This window comes from Tyto alba, unplaced genomic scaffold (genome assembly GCF_018691265.1).
Source record: "Tyto alba isolate M040663 unplaced genomic scaffold, T.alba_DEE_v4.0 Super-Scaffold_42, whole genome shotgun sequence".
In the NCBI taxonomy this organism is placed as follows: Eukaryota; Metazoa; Chordata; class Aves; order Strigiformes; family Tytonidae; genus Tyto; species Tyto alba.
In genome coordinates, this window is record NW_024881318.1 from 39570711 (window position 1) to 39595277 (window position 24567).

General features: G+C 35.0%; 1 protein-coding gene across 6 annotated transcripts in view; it reads left to right on the forward strand.

Annotated features, from left to right (window-relative positions):
• CNTLN (centlein) overlaps window positions 1–24567 on the forward strand; it is a 199421-nt gene that overhangs the window by 81338 nt on the left and 93516 nt on the right. For all 6 annotated transcript variants that reach the window (XM_042804806.1, XM_042804808.1, XM_042804807.1 and 3 more), the window contains 3 exons: window positions 11478–11603; window positions 16721–16842; window positions 19614–19739. In XM_042804806.1, the coding sequence (XP_042660740.1) occupies window positions 11478–11603; window positions 16721–16842; window positions 19614–19739 (374 nt within the window). The remainder of the gene's footprint in view (window positions 1–11477; window positions 11604–16720; window positions 16843–19613; window positions 19740–24567) is intronic.

Genomic DNA, 24567 nt, shown 5'->3' on the forward strand with positions numbered 1-24567 from the left:
AGGAAAGTCATGCAGAATAGAAGTATGGTGGAGCATAGCTGTGTTCTCTCCATATTGTTTGGTACTGTTTGTAATCTCTGACAACAGCAGCACAGCAAAGGTGGAATTGGATTCCTTTCCCTAAATGCAGTGTGGATGGTTCCCCTAGTTGTACAGCTTTGTGGCAAAGATGTTGCTTATGCTTCATATTCATTAATTCACCCAGAAAACATCAGGTGTGTCTTACTTTGAAAAGACATGTTAAGTGTAAGAGGAGTGAGAGAGCTGCTTGGTAGAAATACTTTCTTGGTTGCAATTCTGTTTAAAATATAAATAATCCTCTGTCATTTATTTGGAATATATGTTTTGCATGTTAAATTGCATTTCAGTATGAAAAAATTGTGTACTGTAATAAAATAGCAGATGGTATAAGCTGATATTCCTAAGTGAAAGAAGAAACCATTATTCTGTTAAACTAGACTTTGTAATGCAGGTAGAGCCTAATCTACGATGCTTAAACCCGAGAGCCTTCATTTGCTGCACTCAACATGTAGATGGATAGACTGTGAAGAGGGTTAGCATTATGTGTACACTAAAACAATTGTCTTGTGGGAATTTTGGTTTTATACATAGGATTCAGAATAGATTTTAGGAAGTCAACCTTCATGAAACTGTTGAAGTGAGTTACTATTCCAGTTTGTAAGATCAAAGTCCTAAAATGGTAATTCTGAGACAGAAGCTGTGGAAGAACCTGGTGCTGCCTCTTAGCATGTAACTTGTTTTTATTTTTCTCAATTGCAGATTTCTGATCTTTACTATGAAACTAGACTACATTCTTCATGCAGAGCTTAGATGTTGAATGCTTTCTGCAGTTTTGAAACACATTATTGTGCTCTTTTTTCTGATAATGTTATGATTTAAAAATTAAATGATAGTCTTAATTATTTGCCATTTTGGCCTGACTAATTATAATATTTCCCTTAGTTCTTAGATTACAATTAAGAGTTCAGACATGAAGCTAGACAGTGAAAAGCCAAGAAAAGTTCATGTTTCTTTCCAAGGATCTGATGAAATTGCACTTCTTCCTTCATGCATAAATCTTGGAACTCTGGATTGTTCATAAAGTCATATTTCATACAGATGGGATTGAGGTTGTCATGATAGCCAAATCTTTTTACTATAAATAATTTGGTTTTGGTGACTTTTTTGCACTTACCAAGGATACGTGGAATATAAATGTGTAGTAATAAAAAGTTAAATAGATATGACTGAAACAAAAGACTAGAGAGAGAAGTTTCTTTTAACTTTCTGTCTTTGGAAGATCTCTTTTCATGTCTTAAAAATTAATGTCTAAAAATTCCTGTGATATTTGAATAAACAAAGTGTTCTGAGCTAGGAAATGTAGAGGAATATTTGTTAAATAGTGAAGGATATGTTGAATTTAACAGAAAATGATACCCAGCTCTTCTTAAACCAGAGTCCATTGATAAACAAAACCTCAAGTTTTAAATTGATCTATTCTGGTTACATCTGGATTCTTAAAATTCCTGAAGCTGAAGAAACTTCACATGCACACTTAAAAAATTGAGCAGGTCTTGAGGATATTATAGACTCAAATGATACAACAAGATCTGTATTGGTAACAGTGATTTGCTGAATATTTTAAGGGTAAAAACATAGGCATTTTTGAGATATAAGTTAAGTTCTAAGATTGTTTAGTTTTCCAAGAAATATGTGTGCAAAGACTGTTGTAAGAGTTTTATTAGAAACTGAGCCTTTATGGTATTTTAGTTTTAAATAAGTAATACTGGATTGTAATTTCTAAAGATCTCTTCTGGGACAAGAAAAGAGTAGGAAAAAAAAAACCTAAAACAAATGAAGAATGTTGTTCATATATTGGTCCTATTAAAATCAGTAGCAAGACATCATTGACATAGAGGAGCAAGGATTTTGATACATTCAGTGACTCTTAAATGGATTTACATTCCAAAACACTCTGCATTTGATTTTTCTGAGAAGAAATTTAAAAGTAGTGATACAGAAAGAAGTTAATCGTTAGCTAAATTTGTCTAATTTTCATGGTTTAAGAGTCAGCAACATTCAACAATTAAAGACTTTTTAAGTAATGGTAGTTTGACTTAAAATTATTATAACAGATTGAAGCTGTTGATCCTTTTTTTTTTTGTTACTAATGTGATTGTACAACTTATGTTACATGTAGAAGTCCTTTTTTTACATACAGCTGAGGAATCAATAAAATGGGACAAGTTGGTAGATATATTTCTCTTAAGAAGAAAGAATAATGTTTAAGAAAAAAATAATTATGTAACTTAAGTATAACTACATTTTCCTTCTAGCACTATTTTTGTCTTCTAGGTTTTGTTGAATTTTTTAATTTTCATTTTCATATGGTGCTAAGGTTTTGGGCAGATGAACAAAAAGCCCAGTTTTCTTTTAAACATTCTTTTCAATGCGTGGCTTGTTTAAATCTAATTTTTCTATTTTCCTCTTTTTTTTCTCCACTGTGTAGAGTTTTCTTTTAGTTATAAAATGGTCTTTTGCTGATCATAGATGGAAATGACATCTGTTTGCATCTACATATGGCCTAAATTATGCAAAATGAGCAACAGATACTATTTAAGGAACAGTCAGCAAAAGCATGAGCAACTTTTACTCTCTGACACATTTCCTCTTCTTGGTTGTTGTATGAGGAGTTGCACTTTTTGTGAAATAAATGCTTAGTATTTCTAATTTGGGATGTATTTGTAGAAAGTGTGAGTTTATAGTATGCTTTATTAAAAGCTTTGTATTTTGGATATAAAGAAATAAAATGGCTATGCCCATTAATCTGTTTCTGTAAAATACTACGCTTATTAGGGTGCTTACTTGCTTGATTTTAATCAACTTTGGACCATCTAATTTCTTGATTGTCATGAATTTGGAGATTGTTTTTCTTTGCTTAACCTTTTTTACATTGCCTTTTCTGATTTTTGTCAGTATACCTTACTTGTTTTACTTGGGTCATACCAGTAATTGAGACAGTAGGAAAAGTGATAATTTTGCCAAATTCTTTCTTCTTTATTGAAATAGGTATTTGTCTTAAGAAACAAACCGTTCCAAGCAAGTCACGTTGTCATAACTTTGCTAATTAGGGAAAGTATGTGTAAAATAAAACTTTTAGTCTTGAGAAAGTTGTGTTCTGGCTCAAGCTTTGTTGATTAAAGATTTTACTGTTTCCTAGCTGCTTGTCATTGCTGTCAGAGCGCAGCAACAGTAGGGGTTCTGTGAGTTTGCCCTAAACACTGCAATGCAAGGTCAGCTGGGTCAGCTCAAGAGACTTGCATTGACTTTTTAACCTCACCTGCCCTTTTATTTATGCAATCAATTAGCAGCAATAGTGTGGGGGTGCTAACCTCCAGCAGCCTGAATGCATTGACCATCTCAGAAATACATTATCTTTGTGTGGCACAGCTGTTGCAAGGCAAATGTCTGTCCCCAGACCTAAAGCACTGAGGAGGAGGTTTGAGCTAAAGCATTTATTTCACTTTGTGACTGCCATAGACTGTCACAGCAGGGATATTGCTGTTGCTTGTGCTAAGCTAACAATGTTTTGCCTTGTGGTTGTAATGCAGTGGGGTGTGATGACAGGCGGTTTATGAAAACTTAACTGGTAAGGAGCAATTTATCAAGCAATGGTAACTTGAACAGTCTTGGTCATGTGTACACACATAAGCCCACTATTGGACATCGGGGATATGACTTAAAGATAGCTGCTACCAACTGAATATGTGTTTTGGTCTGAATAGGTTTCATAACAGGGCCAAGGTGAGCAGTGTGCAGCAGTGTTATATTGTGCCAAGGAATTGCTGTGAACAGATTGATAGGTGGGAAGGGTCCTGGGATTGAATGTCTTCATGAAATGATGTATCTACCTCGAGTAACACTGTGATCTGGAGTTACTGTCTATTTTGTGTGTAAGTCTTTAGTTTGAACATAGAATTTATACTGTTTGGGTTTATGGACATAGTGGGTACAAGCTGTAGATTTACACTCAAGAGGTATTTTTCTGAGGCAGTGTTTAACATGCTTAACAGAGAATTTATTGGCAGAATATGCAGATACGTGGTTTTTTTCCCATGTTTGATAGGCCAATGATACTTACCAACTTGAAATTTCACCAGAAACAAGTCCAGAAGGGAAAATGTTTTGTCAAGAAATTTTGGCAGCATGTGAGATACAAAGTGCCATAATATAATGATTTGCTGGAGAAGGAACATCTGTATAAAACAACCATTGTTAAGACTGTAAATTTGGATTTGGAAAATAGGGTAGTGGTGGTGATGTGAAAATGTTTAGTTAACACTTTTGGGGTCTGGTTTTGATTATGGATTCATGAGTCATTTACAAAAGCAGAATTATTTACAGCTCTATAATTCCTATAATATCACTAATACATTTCTCTAGGCAGTTTTATCCCAATGGTTATGCTTCTAATTTTTTTATTACTAAAAAATTATTTTCTGGGTGTTTCAACAGCCTTCTTTAAGTGATCTAGAGTGTCTTATTATGATGCAGAAATCTGAAATTGAACTTTTACAGGAAAAATTGAAAAAAGCAAGTCTTAACCTAGCAGAGCATAATTTTTCACTACATATACTTTGGAAAGCAACAGTATAAGGACTGGAAGAAGGCACAAAGTAGGATAGTTTTATTGTCTTGTGTATTGGTGTCTAAGGCTGGTAAAGCCAAACACTTTTGCTCATGTGTCCAGATAATAATTTTAATATCTGTTGATGCTGCTTATAATTCTGGAAGCATGTTCGAATGGTTCTTGTGTTATCTGCCAAAGACTTGTTAAAATAGCTGTTGGGAGTAGAAGGTTTTACCTTATTAAATACTGTAAGGGATTCTTAATTAAATGAAATATTTGAGGGATAAATTCTTTGTAGGTTCATTAAAATTAATATTTATCAGGTATTTTATGGTGTTTATTAGAATGACAATATTTCCCTGGAAGCAAAATGAGAGAAATATAAGTGGTTATTATTATGATTTTATAAACAAAAGTATTTTTGTTTCAAGTTCCTGAATTTTTAAGTATGATATTTTCTATCAAGAGTGACAACAGTGGCCTTTTGAAGTTTATACTTTTGACTTTTTATTACTCTCTATAGTGCTGGCCTGCCTCTTACATGATGACTTGCTCTTAGATTTAGGCACTGGGTAACAGTAACAGCTGTAACCTATAGCTAACAAAATAGATCCCTAAATAATTCTGTGGTTTAAACTGATTTGTTAAATTAGCCAAAGTCATGATGGTTTTCAGTGTGTTCAGCCTCTTCCTCATCTAAATGTTTGTTTTTTTGTTTTGTTTGTTTTTGTTTGTTTGGGGTTTTTTTGTTTGTTTGATTTTGTTGTGGTTTGGGCCTGATCGGCAACCAACCACCGCAGCTAATCACCCTCCCTTCCCCCTCCCCACCTGGGAATGGGGGAGGGGATCAGAGGGGTGAAGGGAGACTCGCAGGCTGAGATAAGAACAGTTTAATAATGGCAATAAAACGAAAACAATAACGATGATGGGGGGAAAACAAAAAGAAATATATAAACAGGCAATGTACAGCGTAATTGCTCACCACCCGCTAACCAATATCCAGCCCGTTCCCGGCCAGCAACCCCGAGATACCAAGATCCCACAATCACAATCCCGGAAGCGAGAGAGAGAGCTCCTTCCCAACCACCCCTCCTTTATATAGTGAGCATGACGTTCCATTATATGGAATATTTCACTGGCCAGTTAGGGTCAGGTGCTGTGGCCGTGCTCCCTCCCTGCTCCCTGTGCCCTTGCGCACGGGCAGGACATGGAGAGTCGGAGAGTCCTTGAAGTCTCATCAGCAGCTGAAAACATCAGTGTGCTGTCAGCATTCTTCTCATACCAAACCCAAAGCTAAATCCAAAACACAGCACTCATCTAGTCCCTGAAGAGGAATATTAACTCTATTTCAGCCCAAACTAAGACAGTTTTGTTGATATATTTTGTTGTTTTTCTTTTTTTTTTAGTTGTGATTGTTTAGAATATGGGAAGCTTGGAAGAGATTCTGTAGCAAGTAAGAAAAAAGGAACATGATTCTGCGTGGTATAGTCTACAAGGGTGGACCATCATGTTCTGCTTTCTTAGAAATGTACTGGGTTTTTCTACATTTTGTATCTCATAATGTTTCATTTGAGAACTGCTTGTTCATTCTCAGTATCCTGTACTGTATGCTATTTCTGGGAAAAGACATATTCTAGAACATTTGTTTAGGAGCATGTGGTGGTGCCTCTGTGAAAACATGTTTAAGAAAGGACAAAATGCTGCACAGGCAGTGTAGAGTGAAGAAGAGAAGGTGAGAAACAGCTCTGCAAACTCCATGGTCAGAGGAGGAGAGAGAGAAGGTGCTCCAAGTGTCGGAGCAGGTGTTTCCCTGCAGCCTATGGAGAGGATCACCATGGAACAGATGTTGACACTACAGCTTCTGGAGGAGCCCACACCAAACCAGGTGGATATTCCCTCATGGAAACCTCAGCATGTGGAGAAGAGTCTGTGTGGGAACAGTCTTCTTACAGGATCTGTGGCCTGTGGAGGACTCTGGGGCAGGTTTATCCTGTGGAGAGGCCCTGACTTTGTGCAGGGGTAAAGCATGAGGAGGAGAGAGTGATCAGTCCATAACTGACATTAACCCTGCAATTCCCCACACTTCTGTGCTGTTCAGCAGGAGGTAGAGAGTGAAGGAGTGAAGTTGAGCCCGGAAAGTAGAGTGGAGAAGAAGGTGTTGGTTTCGTATTTTCTTTATTTTTTACTACCCAAATCTATGTTAAGTGACAGTAACTTAAATTAATTTTCTTCAAGTCAAGTCTGACCATGATGGTGAATGGTAAACAATCTCCATTTCTTTGTCTCAATCCACAAGCTTTTTCATCCTATTTTCTCCCTCTCTCCTGTTGAGGAAGCAGGGTGAGTGAGCAGTTGGATGGGTATTTGACTCTTTGCGAAGTTTAACCCACCACAATGTCATTTCTTGTTTCCTCAGAATAATGTAAATGAGAGTACTATGTATGTTGTGAACTGATCACTGTGTCAGAAATAAAGCAATTATGCTCCCTTGAGTAAAACTAAATACAAATTTTTAAATCCTATTTTTGAGCATCTTTTCCTGTTTTGATATATATATAATGGTCATGCTCTTTCCGTACTCAAGGTTGTTTGATATGTGCACTTTTTCACATGTACATTTAGTCTCTATTAAAACTTTTGGGAGTTAAATTGATGGGTTGCAAATCCTTTGCATTTAGGCAAGACAGTAAGGAAAATTGTGGAAACATTCTGGCTTTAGGATCACAAAATATACATGTAAAGTAGAAGAGGTAGTACAGCTTCTTTACTGATTTTTCTCTTATAATGAAATATTTCTTTTATGACAGAAGTATTCATGACAGAAGTTATTAGCGCATGATTTGACAGGTAGAATATGTTGGATATACAATTCTTGTTTTACAGTGGTGATCGTTTTGGCTTCACAATGTCATGTTAAGCCTTCATCCCCCCCTTATGTGCATTCCCAGGTTACAAAGACTAGCTAAGCACAGAATCACTTTTGATCAGAATGACACTGCTTTGATTACTTTCTGCACTAAAAAGAAAGAAAAAATATTGAAAAAAGTGTTAAAAAGAAGGGCCTGGGACAAAATAGAAACTTGCCAATGGTGTGATAAACTGGAATGTGTGGCCACATGACTGTACGCTTCCACCAATGTTTGGCTCCTCAGAATGCAGTGAGATTATATGTGTATATATATACACATCTGTAGGCTAGTGTTGTTTTTTGTGAATTGCAGAAATTGAAGTCCCTTGCCTACAGCCATACAGAGTAATAGAAACAACTTGCTCTGCAAGGCAGATAATGTGGTGGTTAAAAACTTTGTTAAATGTGCATATGTTGTTTCATTTTTCTTGATGTTGTTAACTGTGTAGTTAGAGGCAACTTTAACCCTCATAGTCTCTGTGGGAATTGGTATGTCTGAGTGCCATTTTATATGAAGAATTAAGACTCAGTTACTTGATCTTCCTAGAGCTGTCTTTGGAACGTAAACTTTTGTAACTCTGAGTTATGTAGCATTTCTGTTACCTAATTAAAGTGCCATCCCTATGTCTGCAGGCTGATTCAGTAACACAGCCCTTCTGTTTGTTTTTGTTTTTGTTTTTTTTTTTTTTTTTATAGCTAAGCTTTGCCATTGTATGATGCATGGGAGTTATCGTTGCCTTTTATTGGTACACATTCTGTAGCATTCTTCTAAGTCTGTAGTGTTAAGATATTTAAAGCCATGAGTTAACACACAGTACTGATAAAGTTCCTGTTGAAACATGGTCAATCAAGAATTTGCCATTTTTCCTCTCTGAAAAAAACCATCTGTATGTTGTTAGCCTCTACTTCAGCTTCAACAATGTTTCTATTTCTTCAGCTGATAAAAAACATTAGGATTTCTACCTGCTATCTTCAGTGTTGTATCCTGGAAGGCATTGATCCAACCTGTGTGTGTAGAAAAGTTCCCCAAGACATACCCATATGAGTTCTAGCTTCCCTTGTTTGCCTTTTTTTTTGACTTCTTTCGGGACTCCATACAACACAAAACCTGTTGAATTCAGTAACATGACTGTTTCCATCTTCATTCCATAGTGTCTTTCATGGTGCAGACAGGTAACTAAGTTGCTTAGAAAGAGGTATCTTTTCTTTTTCTGCTTCCTGTACATCCATTAACAGTTAATGTGTGTCCCATCCACTTACCAGGTATTTCTTTACATTAAATCTTCTGTCACAAAGTTTCATACCTATTAATATTATAAAAGCTGTTTATTTCTGGTTTTCTGCTATTTATCTTAGTCTTTTGTAAACATATTTTAGGATCACTTGAAGAAAAATCTTTTGGTTTTACCCTTTACTGACTTGAATTAACATTCTTTGCTCATAAAACTGGACTTTTTCTTACTCCTAAACATTTAAGAAATGTTTAAATCTTTATAATTTGTGTATATGTATAGTACAGTTATGTCTAAATTTACTGTAGAATTTGAGGACTGAATTAAAAATGAAATGCTTAAAGCTGGCAGCAGCAGCAGCAAAGTTTGCAGTTGTGAGAAGGGTATTACAGATACTATCTTCCAAATTGAGTTTTGCAGCAGCCCCAGGCAGTCAAATTACAGTGTATTTTACTACACAGTCTCTTCTGTCTTGGTAGGTAAATTAAACTGTTTGCCTTCTTAGCAAAGATTGCCTTCAAACTACCTATGTGCAGCTATAAAGCCCAGACCCAGCTCCTTCTCTCCACAGACCTCTAGTCTGATCACTAAACAGGTAAAAACGTATTCAAACAATAGAATGTTTCTTAATACATATCACTAATTCCACCTGTTCTCACAGGGAATTATTTCCATTTCCATGTTTAGAATTTTTCTCTATTTTTTTCCATATCTTGGCCCTGTGAAAAAGATTCACAGTGCATTCTCAGTTAGCTATGTATAAAGTTTGTATGTGTGTATATATATATATATATGTATAAAAAAACCCCTGTTGTGTACTCACTGTATCTGATCACCTTTGATTAAAGCAGCAGGACTATGAATTTTTAATTTTTGTGTATTTTGCTCTTTTCTCCATTCCTCTGTAAAGTCTCTCTACTTAGTTATTCTTAGCAGTCTGGTGCTGGCTGGTCCACTTATCTTGCTTTTTTGTCCTTCTCTTTGGCAAGAAATGCAGTGCTTTGACCTTTTATTCCTCATTTCAGAGAAATTGTGTGTTTTCCAAGTATTCTGTATACAACCATACAGTTTAACTAGGAAACATTTCTTGAAAAATAATGCATTCTGGACTTCTAGGAAAAATTAGTATGGATATTCAATAATTAGGAAATGTGGAAGGTAGGAGTTTTCTTTAAGATCTTGGTTTTATTCAAGAAATCTGGGACTTTCAAGATGAATATATATTTTGTTATGTTTGTCTTCAGATTATCTTCTTCAGACACCTGAAAGAAATCAGTTTGGGTTTGTGCAATGTTAAAATCATTATTGATTAATATCAGCATTTATTATTTGAAAATTAATTATACTGAAAATATAAAACCATAAATTTGGAAATACTGTTTTAAATATTTATTAAACCTTTCTTCTAGTCTCTTCTGTTATATAACGGAACTGACAGGAATATACAAAGTATGTCCATTTGACAGTCCGGTTTTAAATGTACTGAAATTCTTTCCAGTTGTTAGGTTTTTGTTGGGGTTTTTGTTTGATATTTTCTTTTTTCTTTTTCCATCTTATTCAGGAACATTTCAGAAGCAAAAGGAACCCAAAACTAAATGACAAAAACACCTTGGCAATATTTAAATTCTTAAATATGTGATACTGTAACATTCTAATATTGAATCATTTTTTTTTGTCCCCCCCCTTTTTGGAAACCTGTATGATTTACAGTGAAAATGTGGTACACAGTACCTGTAAGCATTAAATACTAGAAGGTAATGGTCAAGAAAAAAATGCTAGTTGCTAATGAAGATTCTCTTTAAATTAATTTAATGTAAATGTGTTGAAATATATAGCATTCAAGACTTTATCCTGAATTCCTTTTGTTGTAAATCATTTATTTTACAGTGAAAATGTCGGCATGCAACCACAATAATCACAATTAATCTTCAGTTTTTGTTTGACTTTATATATTTACATAATAGCATTTTACCTTACCGGTATTAAGCGTGCGTTAGTATTTCTTTGTCCTTAACCAAAGTTATTCACAAAATCAAAAAGTCTAATTTGATGAGGTCCGTCTTTCTTTGCCGTAAGGACTTATGACATAGAATGAACAAGAAAGATGCCCAGTTTAAGTGTTACTTTTGCATATTTTTCTCCAGATTGCTATATGAAGCTGTACATAATATAAACACATATTCTTGTCTCTAGTTAGTCACATTATAGTTAATGACCATATGGTCATTATGGTATAAGATCTACTGTCTGTTGTATTTATATTCCTCAAGCATATTGTTCCTTCAACTTCACAGTGTGTTAAACTATTTCAAAGGGAAAAAAATCCTTTCCCTCTTGTTTCTGGTTGTCCTATCAAGTGTAACCTTGGACCCTTATAGAGCAATTAGACCAGCCTCTATCCCCTCCTTTGTAATGAGGTTTCTTGCATTTCTGAGTCTATAACCCTTTAGTCTTCCCTAATGGGACATCATTATTCTGAAAGAAACAATGTAAATGTAAATGAATATTCTCATTAACGAGTCACAGAGAAACCTTTAGTGGTAGCGCTGTGGTAATTCTGCTTGTTATTTCTCTGGTATTCCATGCAGATTTTTTTTTTTTATATAATTCATTATTAGTATTCAAAATTACTTCTTCTTTAATTCTGCATGTCTTTCATAATCCAGTGTTCCAACTAGTTCAACCATGTCCTTGTTTTATTCTCCAGGAACCACCTGTGAAACGTTCAAGGTCTCTGTCCCCAAAGAGCTCTTTTAGAGAGTCAGAGGAGCTAAGGAAGCTTAAAATAGCTGAAAAGAAGATTGAAAACTTAGAGAAGACACTACAGCTAAAGGTGAACATTAAAAAATAGAAATAAAACCCCCCTCTATCTGTGAGCTTGCATAGATAAAGATATACCAAAATAAGCAGACATTTTAAAAATTCAAAATGTACCTATCGTTATGGACTGTAAGTGTGTTAGCATAAGAGAGCACTCTCCATTAGTTTTCCTTTTTCCTTCACTGATAGGAATCTTGCATTGGTCCTCCTGCAGTCCTGTGAAAGCCTAATTTGAGCTGTCATCAATAATACGTGATTGTTAAATACATTTTCAAAATTGTGTCTGAGAATATATATTTCAATAAATTAATGTATTCATTTAAAAATAAAGTGAAGCATAAAGTAGAAAGAAAGCATTTTTTTTTTTGGTACAGTGAAGCCAGTATTTTAAAATGCTGAAATCAATTACTTGGAACAGATTTATCCCTTGTACTGTTAGAAGTTATGGATCAGAACTTGTTGTTCTAACAAATGCTGTAATAAAAGCCCATCAAACAACCCCCCCACACTCCTTGCTTTCAATTGAGCATGCATTACAATTTCCCATTTTGTCTCTGTTTTATAGATTTTTGTTGATTTGGTTTTTTTTTTCTTCAAAAATAATATCTTTTGAATGACATATTGGTTTCAAATTACACCTCAATGCAAAACCCAAACCCCAAGTCATATTTTCTTAAACATTTACAATTCGTAATTCTCCTTTCATTCTTTTCCTTTTTTCTTTTTTGTTGCTTATGTTTGTTCAGAGTGATGGAATTTGAAAGGTATTTTCAGTATATGTAGCCTAAAGCAGAACCGGTTATATTGAACAAACTGTGGTAAATGTCAGGTAAGTGAAAAGATTTGGGTAGCCCTACAAACCATAGCCCTGAGCTCCAGCCTCATGCAAAAAGACACTCACAATGTGATAAGTCAATTTTAGAAAAAAATGTGAGTAGGAATTATATTCTAGCACAAATGAAAAAGTTCATTAGCGTGTACACTTGAGAAAGCTTAATGTAGTGTCTTAACACACACAGAGTATATGAGTTTATGAGCAGAAAAGATGATTTAGACTTCAAATTCAGTCTTATAGGCCATCTTGCTCCTTGTTCCTGGGAGTCAGAAGGTTAATTTTATTTTGTTTTTTCTCTGTTGAGGAATATAAGGCATGTCTCACCAGCTCTACCTGAGAACAGGCCTTTGACCGGACTCCTATTTGTTACTCTTAGTTGGCCTGCCAGACACAGGTGCTACAGATTTTTCTGGCACTGTGGACTACAGCTGTGCCACCCTTGGCAGCAAAGCTCACACATCAGTGTGTATGATTGTTGTCTTAAATGATAGAGTTCCACATTTCTTTGTGTTTTCTTCTGGAAGGAAGAGTGGAGAGAAGCACTCTGATTTTCCAAGCACATACAGAAGAGAAAGGACTGTTAATCTCTCAGCGTGACCTCATAACATAATTTTTACTGTTCGCCATACTGCCTTTGTCATTTCTTCCATTTCATTTTAAAGCATAATTTGGGAATCAGTGCAGCTTTATTATGTTGCAAGTGTGAGACCTCTGTTTGTCACAGTTGTTAATCCATGAGGTCTTTAAGGGCTAAGTCTTATATTTCGCCTTGAAACTGAATATATGAACTCGTATTTTCTCTAGGAAGACAACTTGGCTTCTTTCTCAGAATGTTTGATTGAAATGAAGCTGTAGAGGTCCAGGTCAATATATTAAACACTGTTGTGGCACTACATTCAGAATTCAGCGATATTTTTGCCAGCATGACAGTGAACTCAGCTGTCATAACAATAACATCAAAATAGTTCTATTGGTATTGTATGATTTCTTGATATTAGCCTCCTCAGGCATTGCTTCCAACAAAGAATGCATGTGATCAACATTTTTGAAACTGGAACTTGCATTATTGCCTCCTCAAACTTGTTGACTATATGATTACTTGAAATATACTTGTTCAGAAAAATGCTTGCTCTATCAGTAAACATACTGATGATGTGTATCCTGAAGATGAAATTGTGACTTTATCTGTCACTCCTTCTGAAAAATTGGTAACAATTTCAAAAGAAAGATGACCTTTATTTGTGGGTTTTTCAGGAACAGGAATATTTGATGCCCCAGTCAGTATTACAAAGGAACAGAAAAGGGCATGGTCCCATTCATAGGATTTTCCAGTTGTTCTCAAGTGACTCATTTCTGGCCAAGGAAAGTTGGCTCTTACTATCTTTATTACTAATATAAATAAAGTAGTCAGATAAATTCAGTGTGTCCATAGTTTTGGTACAGAATCAGATTAATTTTTGCACTCCAGGATGTGCTAAAAAGTAACAGGTCATGCCTGATTTGCACCCTTGTTTAGGGAAGAGTAAGTAAGGGTATTTCGTGGATTTTGAGTAACAAGTTATCAAACTGGTACTTGGAATGGTCCAAAACATAAGTATATCAGTCTACTGTTGGATTTTACGAAGTGGGTAGGGAGTTTGGTTGCCAAGAGTTAGATATTTGATATGAACTAAGAATATCTTATCTTCTCCTATATTATATTTCTAGAACTGTGATTCCTGGCATAGCCTAGAGGAGATATTCTGGACTTTAACTAGAAAGTTTTCAAAAGTGATAGCAGATCTTGCTTTTGAGTTTTCCTATCCTTTTTGTTTAAAGCTACAAAAGTTTGGAGAGAACTAGAAGTAGAATATGTACCAAAGTCTTTAGGGCCACTTTAATACTTGTTTATGCGAATAAGGGCACACTGTTATATTTAGTTTAGATTTCATAGCCCTGTTCCACATATGGTGTTCAAATGCTGAAAATATATCGTGGTTTTTCACACAACTATTTGTGGGAAAAAACTATTTTTCTAATGGTCAAGTTCCTCACTTGTTGTCAGCCTGAGAAAAGTAGTCAAAGAATTGAATCAGTATATTCTTTTAAATCCATTTTAGTTCTATTTTTACTGTAACAGAAGCTGTTACAGGTCAATTTCAATAAAATTTTGAAGTAGTGATTTGAATCTTTTGGCTTTTCTGAGTTACCTGCAAGTAACAAAATTACTTTTTTTCGCAAGCCTTTGGGTTCTTCCTCCTGCAGATTGGACTTTGTAAAATGCATAAGAAATGAATAGAATGACAGTGGAGAGCTGGAGAATAACCTGGAGATCCAGCACTGCTAGAGATGGTTGTTCTGTCCCTTTTCTGTCAATATATAGAAAACTTGTGCACAGGACAGTTTAATTATTAAAAAATATAATGTAATTCAACCAGAGAGATGGAACTAACTGAGATTATGGAAATTACAGTGTAAATTTAAAGTTCTGAAGTGTTTAGTAATTCAATAAAGTGTCATTAGGTCAGTTGTCTAATTTCTATTTCTATGAGAGCTGAGCAACTTGTAAGGGAAGGGAATATCTGTGACAGAATGGATAATGGAACACGTAAGCAATAATGAAAAATGTAGACTCATAAACAGGAAAGGCCAAATTCTACTCTGGGTTGCGTCTCTGAAAGGGCATTGACACTAATAAACTTCTGAGGATTTATGCTGAAGACAGTATTTTCCAGTGCGTTGCCAGACTTGATCAGTTTTCTCTAGCAACATCAAACAATCTCAGAACAATGATTTCATGAACTTCGTTTAAAAACACAGAATCTGTAATGGATTCTTATAAAAATTTCCTGTTCTAGTGTCAAGCAAAGCTTGGTAATAGTCTCTGTGTCCTCTGTCATAAATTTATCTTGCTATTTGTGTGATTGTTTATAAAATCAATGTAGTGTTTATATGAGCCACTTAAAACCAGTCGAGTACTTTATAAGCAATTCTAAATTTATAGATGTATCTGGTTTGGAAGTTGTTTCAGAAAAAAAATCAACAAATGCCACGACTTTGGGAAAGTGTTTAATGACAAGGTCACTTTGGTACCCACTTCTGTTCCTAAACTTCTGGAATTTTCTATGTAATAGCATCTGAAATTTTTACCTGGTATCTTTCAGCTTTGTTTATGCATCAGGAAAGCTGGGCTACATTTTAGAAGCCAAGCTGAGTCTAGGTACTTCGTAGTTAGCCCACTGTAGAAACCCTTGCGATTTTTTTATACTAGGATTTAATTTTTATTGCTTGCAGCTCTGACTCCTGGTGTATCTTACTTATTGACTAATGCTGAAAAGCCCTCCTTGCATATAAGTAGTAAATACATGCAAATAAAGTACTGTGATTTACTTAAGAGATTAAGAAACATGTTTTGTAGTTGCTTGACAAGCAGAGCTTCCATTGAACTGGGAAGGAAGCACTGAGGGCAAATTTTACTACCGGATAGTGTCTGGTGAATTCCTTACTACTCTATCTCAGAATTTGACTTGCTTTATACTGTGGAATGCCCTCTTCTTAATGCTAATTTTTTTCAGGGAGCAGTATTGTCACTTAGAAATATCCTTTTTTAAACTTGCCTGACGTTAACCTGTAATATAAATTAAGGTATATCTTACTTTTAATTCTATAGAGTATGGGTTTTTATATATTGTTTATTATATAAAACTATTGCAGCATTCAGTTTTATTACTTGCTTGTTACATAATTAGAGGACAAAGTCTGGGTGTTACAGGTTTATAGGTATTTATAGAAGTAAATTGATATGAAGAAATCCTGAGGCTACCTAAACTTAAGTGTTTTTGTTGTGGACTTAAGTGTGGCTAGTGTTTCTTTCAAAAATACTTAAATCAGTTTTCCGTGGGGAAAAAAACCCAAACAAACAAAAAAAAAACCAAACCAAACAAACAAACAAACAAACAAAAATGGGGAAAAACTAGTTTGGAGAAAAAGATACTGCCAGTAATCCTTTTTCAGTCCATGTATTTTTATATGTATTGGGCCAGTGCATTTACAAGATGAAAATTGACATTTTGTTAATAATTTTTTTAAAACTTCTCAGCAGCATGGAAAATATTTAAGTAAATTTTGCCAAATTAGCAAAATTTGCCAATGTAGCAATAAGAAAAATTTGATCTCAGGGATTGTGATTCCTAATCTTTCTGTTTATATTTCTGAGACTCCTAATAGTTACTTAAAAAGAACTTTTGTTTCATGTGATCTGTGTGAGTCTCTTACATTTTGCCCAACTCTAATTTTGTTTTTCTGGTGCTATACAGGCTCGAGAAACTGATGAGCTAAGAGCAGCCCATGAAAAATGCAAAGAGAGGCTGCAGATGTTACAGACCAACTACAGGGCACTAAAAGAGCAATTAAAGCAGTGGGAAGAGGGTGATAGCAGGTAAGTTACATAGCTCATTAAAAACATTTCCCTTACACAAGAAATCTGAGCAGAAGTATTATGTAGATATTTGATTTGCAGGAAGAAGCTACTACGTGGTGATCAAGACTTTATCCTTTGTTAAAGCAGAATACATGGCAAACCCCTGTATGAGAAAAACTACAGTTGAAACCAAGAGTAAAATGTATTGAGCTGACACCTTGACTTATTTTATTTAGGATTTCATTGTGAGCCTGAGTACTGGACAGAGGTCTGCTAGGGCTGCTTATTTATGCTTGTCTAATTCCCCAGTTGATTAATTTGTTGACTGTGTATGTTTTTAATTTTCTATAATAGAAATTGCTCCTTATGTCTCATATAGTTTTTAAAAATAATTTTATTAATTAAAAATATAGAAATAACAGCCTCTCTAACATTTAGTGATTCAAACATTAACTGAAGCTAATCCTAAAATCCCTTTCTTAATAGGGAAAAAAGAATATGTGGATGAAAAACAGTGTTTTCATCTGTTAAATGATTATAAAATCAATCATTTCTGATCATTCTACAAAAATTTTGCAGTAATACATTTTTATTAATGGAAAGAAGAAAGACTCTACTGCATCAAAATTTAAATAGTAAATATTCTATATATAATTCTCCCTTAAATTCTGGACAGAACAGTGAAAATTTTATGCAGAAATTTTTTTTTTTCAAGTCCTTAGCAGAGGGTTGGGGTTTTTAGTAAACAGAGACATTTGGAGGTAGGAAGACATTTCTTATCACGTCAGTTATCAGACACTGTTGAAGTATGGTTTTTCAGGCCCTATTTCAAGAAAGTAATTTGAGTAGCTCCTTACATTCTGGTGGCTTTAGTGCACTGATGGTTTAGTGAATACATATGTGTTTTGCTAAAAATTCTTTCTGTAATTAGAGCAATATTGACTAATCTTGACACAAACTTTGTAGCATACTTTGACCAAAAAGAGCAACAGAATTTGCTGCAAAACTGGTGTCCATCAGGGTGACATAAAGCATCCTACTGTGAGTGATAAACTGTCCCTCATATATAAATAATGCTTTGGCCTATCTTGAGTAGAGTTGCATTTCTTTGTAATACTATGGCATTTACTAAGAATGGTTTGTCTTTTAAAAAGACAAAAAAAAAAGTGTGGATTTGGTAGTCCAAGAAGATTTTTTTGAAATATCAAATCATAAATAATGAATATTTTTTTAAAATTAGAATTAAGAGGTTTTGTTTATTTAGGAAATCATGGATGATTTTGTCTTCTAGCTCACTGTTCTAAATTCAGTGTGAGCTGGAAATGACTGAAACCTACTGGATGATAGTTACTTTATGCAATGAAATTATTTAATTCTTTGTCTAAAGCTAAGTAGGCATTCATGGTCCACTGAGAGGCTAAGGCTGAAAAGATACAAAAATTCAACCTAGATAAAGACAGTAAAATCAAACTTGATATACATTGAAGCACTGAGTGTTTTGGTTCTGATAGTTTAAAAAAAAAAAAAAAAAAAAAACACGGAAGAAAAAGGAAAGAAACAAAAGCAACTTCTATTTCTGTTTAAAATAAACAAGACTAGCTTGTGTCCTGACAAGAATGTATTTGGGAAAAGCAGGTATTGGGGAAAGTGTAATGCTAAATATTCATTTGTTCGTCTGATTTTTTTTCATCTGTAATTAAGATGAGCTGAAAATTGTAGGGTTTTGATAATTTTGTCAGAACAAAATTGTATGAGGACATCGTACTAAAAGAGATTTGGTTTTCCTTTTTGATATGCTTAAACAAAGGAAATTAGCCACAACACATATAAAACCAGTCTGTAAATGGTTATACCTTACACTGTTATTTTGGTATCTCAAAAAACTTTATATCACTGGTGTAATGTAAATTATGCATTAAGAACTCACTATCAGGTACTTATTTGGCACTCCTGATCCTCTGTAAGTGATGGAGGACGCCGTTCTTTCTGATTCTTTGTAGATTAGAATCTGTTACTGAGATGGCAGCTGATGGGACCTAATCTACCTGTCAGTGTACAAACAACTTCCACTGACATACGTGACTGCAAAGATGATGGGAGCGTTATGAGGTTACCACATTCCCTGGGAGTTTATTTCTATGCCCAGTAGGAATTAGATTGCAGAGGGTTTAAAATTGATTTTATAAATTATTTTTTAAATCTAATATTTATATTTTGTGTTAATAAAATACATAGAAATATTTTAATAACAGACATACTGTAAAATATTTTCATTTTCTTTTTCTGTGCTTCTGAATTAAGTTATTCATTTTCCTGGTGCATCATCTTATCCATAGATAGCTTATTCTCTCATCAGACTGTAGATCAACAGTGTAATTTAGAGTGGGCAGTAGTGCGACTTCCAGACTGGTTTGCAGGGGCATTAGGGGAGCTGGTGGTTCTCCCATTTTTTCGCAAGAGGTTGTGTGATGGTTTCACCTTCTGCTTTCTCCTACCAGTATTGTAAGGAACATTGACAGAATGAGCGTTGGTTGACACTGCTCTTCCACATTTCAGTTGAGAGCCACGGTACCATATTAGTATATCTGCCTGAAATGATGTAATTGAACTCTTTTGTAATACCACATTTAAGGTACCATGCCTCGCAGAATGTATACATCATAGAAGATTTATATTTAGTAGATGTCAAAGCTTAAAATTTGTATTTTCTGAAAGCAAGCTTGCTTTTACTCTTGTGGTCCTAAAACATGTAGATATTTGAAAACAAACTTCTTTTTACTCATGAACAGGATTGGAAATAGTAAAAGCAGATGCCAGCAAGCAGACTCCTGTCAGCTTTGTCAAGAGGATTCTGACGCTGCGTGGAATGAACTGGCTTTTTTCAAAAGGGAACACAAAAAGCTGTTGATTGAAAAGTGAGTTTGTTTCTTAAATGGTGTTTACATGAAGAAACATTCTGCTGTTTTTTCTCAAGACAGTGCTTTGCAGGGCACATAAGAGGAATTCCTTGCAAAATTCCAAGATAAAACCATCTTCCAACAAAAGCAGAAAAAAAAAAATCAGCTCTTTTTTTTTCCCTTCCCACCTCCCCCCCTTAAATCAGTGACAAGTTACAAGTTTGCTAGCACTAACAGAAACTGTATTCCATGATCTAGGGATTGTGTTAATTAATGTGGCTCTCATCTGTTGGAGGTGTCGCTCTTCATTAGCCTGTATTTTACACACTGCCGTGCTTCATTTTTGGAATGAGGTGGTGAGGGGATAACCTAGCCAGCCATCCTTGTTTGATCTCAGTGATACATACGCAATGCAGAATGCCTCAGCTCTCTTGGTTCCCTGCCCTGTCCTGCTAATCCCAGCTGAGCTCATTATGGTGTAGCCTTGCTGCTACTCCTGGAGCCAGAGCTGTCCAAGCTAATTACTGGTAGCAGCAGAGCTGCCTGTTAAGGGCCTGGTGTGGATCTGCTAACATGGTCCTTGGTAGTGACCTGCAAAAAGCACGAGGGAGTTGCTCTCTTTCTTGCTGTGCACAGCCTGTCCTTTGGGTTTAGTGCTGATCCCTTCACACAGCTCTTTTAGCTGTAGTAAGTGTAAAACTTGGTGAAGGAAACTCTTACTTTAGAAAACTTTGATCTCATAATTCATAGGCTATTATACTCAGCCAGGCAAAGTAAGAAAATGTCCTTTTATACTAGACAAAAGGAAGTTAGCATGGTATAACTAGCCCTTTGCTGCTATTTAACACCTTCTGTACATCAAGTTGATTTACTTTTCTTTATTTAAGAATCAGGACACCATAGAAACTTCTATTCAGGCTTTGTTTTTGTCAACATTAAAGAAAATGTGTTTTCCCGATGCATCCCAATGTAAACCAATTTTGTGGAGCTACCAGGAAGGCTGCTATCACAGAATTTCAACAGCAGCAAATTGTTCCGTAATATGGAAGTCCATAAATGGTTTTATTGTATTACATACAGTATTGCCAATACCTGTATTGCACAGTATAATCTTATATCTGCCAGTTACAATTGTGTGCCTGTTCTTGTTACTTCATTGTCACATCTTTACTGTTTTGAAACTATCACAACAAATTATTGCATGTACTTATCTTGTTTATTTTGTTTTTTGTGTAGGAAAGAGCACTTTCTTGCCTGCAATACAAGTAATGGCAGTTGTAACTGTCCTTCCATCACTAATCAACACCTGCACCGCAGGCAACAGTAACTCAGGAGCAATAACATAATTACCTTCTTGTCACGCAAAGCCATGAAAGAGATATTGCTTATATATTATGCACACCCTAGATTGGTACGGTTGGACTGTCTAGAGTTCCTATGCAGTCACATTTATGGGGAACACTCTTATGCCTGGTACATTTAAGATCAGTGGCCATGATTAGATTGTGGTGAAGTGGCATGAGCAAAGAGTTGAGCTCTCTGAAATACAGAATTTTCAAGTCAAAATCATTTCTTAAAATTTTTCATGGTACTTAGTGAGAAGTCAGTACACCATTATGATTATTAAGGTGAACTTGTGTGGGTTTAGGTGCTTCTACTCCTTATGGGCAATGTAGTTTATTGTTAGTTGAAATAAGGAAGGAATGAATACATAACTCCTGTGGGTTTTATATCTGTCTTCAACATCTGTCTCTAATAATGACTATCTTTAATTTATTGAAGCTAGTCAACACTTCAAGACCTGAGCTAATTTTAAGTAAGTCAATACTAAATTTAGTGTACTTTTTAGATCTGTGGATAGGGCTTCTTTATATTGCATGTATTCTTTCTTGAGCTCTGTGGATAAAGAATATCATCTACAAAGATGTACCAATTACTTACATGTGATTTTACAAGCAATATAAGTAATTCGGGTTAGGCCATAGTTTTTGTGGACGTGCTTAATTTAATAGACCCTGCTGGTCAACTTAAGTTGATTTAGAACATGCATAAGCCAAATCCAGGGCAGCATTGCTTAAAGAATAGTGTCTGTATAGGGATTTTATTTTGCTTTAAATCTGTTTTAACTTCAGATACGTGTAACTTTCGTCTCTGACTAGGTCAGAGAGTGAATGTTAGGAAAACAGGATTATTTATTGTTGTTTGCCTGTTTTAGCTGCAAGGAGGATTTTCCTTACCTCCTTCCTTCCCTCCCTCCCTGCCTTCTTCCACTTTCCAGGGGTAGAACAGTGATGTAAAATGTCTTTAACTTGCACGTACATTGCTCTGAAAATAGATGGATAATAAATAAAGTATAAGGTAAAACCAAGGAAAGCCCATTGATTAATGTTCCAGGCTCCAGAATGCAATTATTACCAATATTAGCACACTGTAAACAAATCAGTATGTAACTTATTAAATCTGTTTTTAAGTCAGGGAAAACTGCAGTTGCTTGGGAAGTCACTTGTTCTGTCAGTGCCTAACTCCAAATCTTGTTGAAGTTGGTGGAAAGACTTTGTTGCAGCCACTACTTTCTGTCAGGTCCTTTCTTTCAGAAAGTTTTTTTCTCATCACAGGCAGGTATTACTTTGACTTTCAAGTAAGCTATTAAACACTGTGCACCTTTCAAGCTGGGCACAAACCTGCAAACAGGCATAGGGCTTAGGACTTCACTTTAAGCTCCTCTTTTTTAAAATACATGAGTTTTCTATTTTCATGAAGCTCAGAATGCCTAATGTCAGAGTTACCTTTTTGGACAATATTGATGCAGAATGTGTAACATTCTTACTACCTTTTTTTTACTTTAGAATTAGTAAAGAGTAGTATATGTGTGTTTTATTACTTAGGAATTAATAATGAAATAAGTTCCAGAGCCATGGTCTGCATCCTCTCCACAGTTAAGGATGTATAAATTTGAGCCATTTGTGCATATAAAAGCAAGTATCTCTATATTGTTACAATACCGTACTAGATTAGTAAAATACAGTAATCAATAAACTCTGATTATTCAGTGTGTGCTCAATGCTTTATACATATACTTCTCTCAAATTTCTCAACACTGACCTGGAAGGAAGAGGATTTTTTGCTATTAATATGATTTAACTTTATACTATACTAAGTGCATTACAGAATAATTATTCTCTGACATTCTATAAAGTGTTTTTTGTAACAGTTTTACCTTACTTCTTTATTAAGCATCCTGCCCCGCTATTTACTCTTTCGCAAAGAATATTAGGTTATATTCCACCAAGTATGTGTTGTGGATTGAAAGCTGCATTCTTAATTTTCTGAGTTATAAAATCTCATTTAAAAAATTATTTATTATTAAAACAAAATAAAACAAACAGAAAGGTCCAAAAATTTAAGTTCCCTTTGAGATCTGAACCAGTAGCTAAGAAAATAGTCTAACTTTTAGGCCCTCACAACTCATTGTCTTAAGAAATCCTATAGCAGCTACCAGTTAAACTCGTGCCAAAATTGAAGAGTTACAAACAGGAACAAAAAGAGGTAGTTGAAATAAATTCCCTAAGTACTCTTTGAAGTGTTTATTAATGCTAATGTCTAAGTGAAAACAATTCCACAGCTCTGCTAGGATGTCTTATTTTGGTCATGTCATGTGGGTCATTTTCCTTATGAACTATGTAATGCCTGTGTTACTCAGCAGTCATTTCCTGTTAAGTACCATTTTATTGCAGAGTACAGAAGCAGGTATTGTATTGATGTTCATGTTCCGTGTTAAGAAAAAGATGAGATGTGATCACTTTTTCTCCCCTTTAAGGAAACAGAAAATTGTACTAGTATTAAAACAGTAGTTAGAACTTCACTGAGGAAGAGAGTGACCCATGGTTGTCTAAATATTTAAGCTGCATGAAACTTCTGAAAACTTGCAAGAGAAAGATCTAGTAACATAAAAAATTTGGAACTACTTTTATTTGGGTGTGCAATACCAGTGCTTTCAGATTCAGCATCTTGCAGCCTTGTAGAACTGGAATATCTTCAGTTAAAACAGACATTATTTTGCAGATAGATATATTTTTATAGCTACATGTATAAACATGCACACACATATATATAAACCTAGTATAGTTCTCAGGTTTTTAGATAGATTATTTTTAATCTCGTGCTAAACATTGTCTTACTTCCTATAGAATTGTATTGACAGATACATCCTACAACGTTTTCTTCCCACATTAGATTCATCTTTGTGTTTATATTATTTGGATTTTGCTGAAATTCAGGATAAATTGGTATGTATCATATCCAGTTGAACTGCTACTTGGTTGCAGGCTAGCTAATTTAAACTACCTTGGCATTTACATACTAAAATTTTGCTTGCTGGAGTATAAGGATAACCCACCTCTTTGGCCTTTACGTACAGACTTTGGAAAGGTATGGCAGACTGTATATTAACTATTGTGGAAGCTTTACAATTTTACATTTTTCCTTCTAGATTACTTTGTAGGAGGTCTTGTAATTGATACCAGCAATGCTGAGTTATTTGACCTAGTACATTCTTCGACATAAGACAGTATGACATATGTCATTATCTTCACAGCTAACTGGAAATTGATTGTCTGTATGGTATGGTCATATGCAGCTGTCGTGGTTTGGGCCTGGTTGGCAACCAACCCCTGCATCTGGTCACCCTCCCTTCCCCCTCCCCACCTGGGAATGGGGGAGGGGATCAGAGGGGTGAAGGGAGACTCGCGGGCTGAGATAGGAACAGTTTAATAATGGCAATAAAACGAAAACAATAACGATGATGGGGGGAAAACAAAAAGAAATATATAAACAGGCAATGTACAGC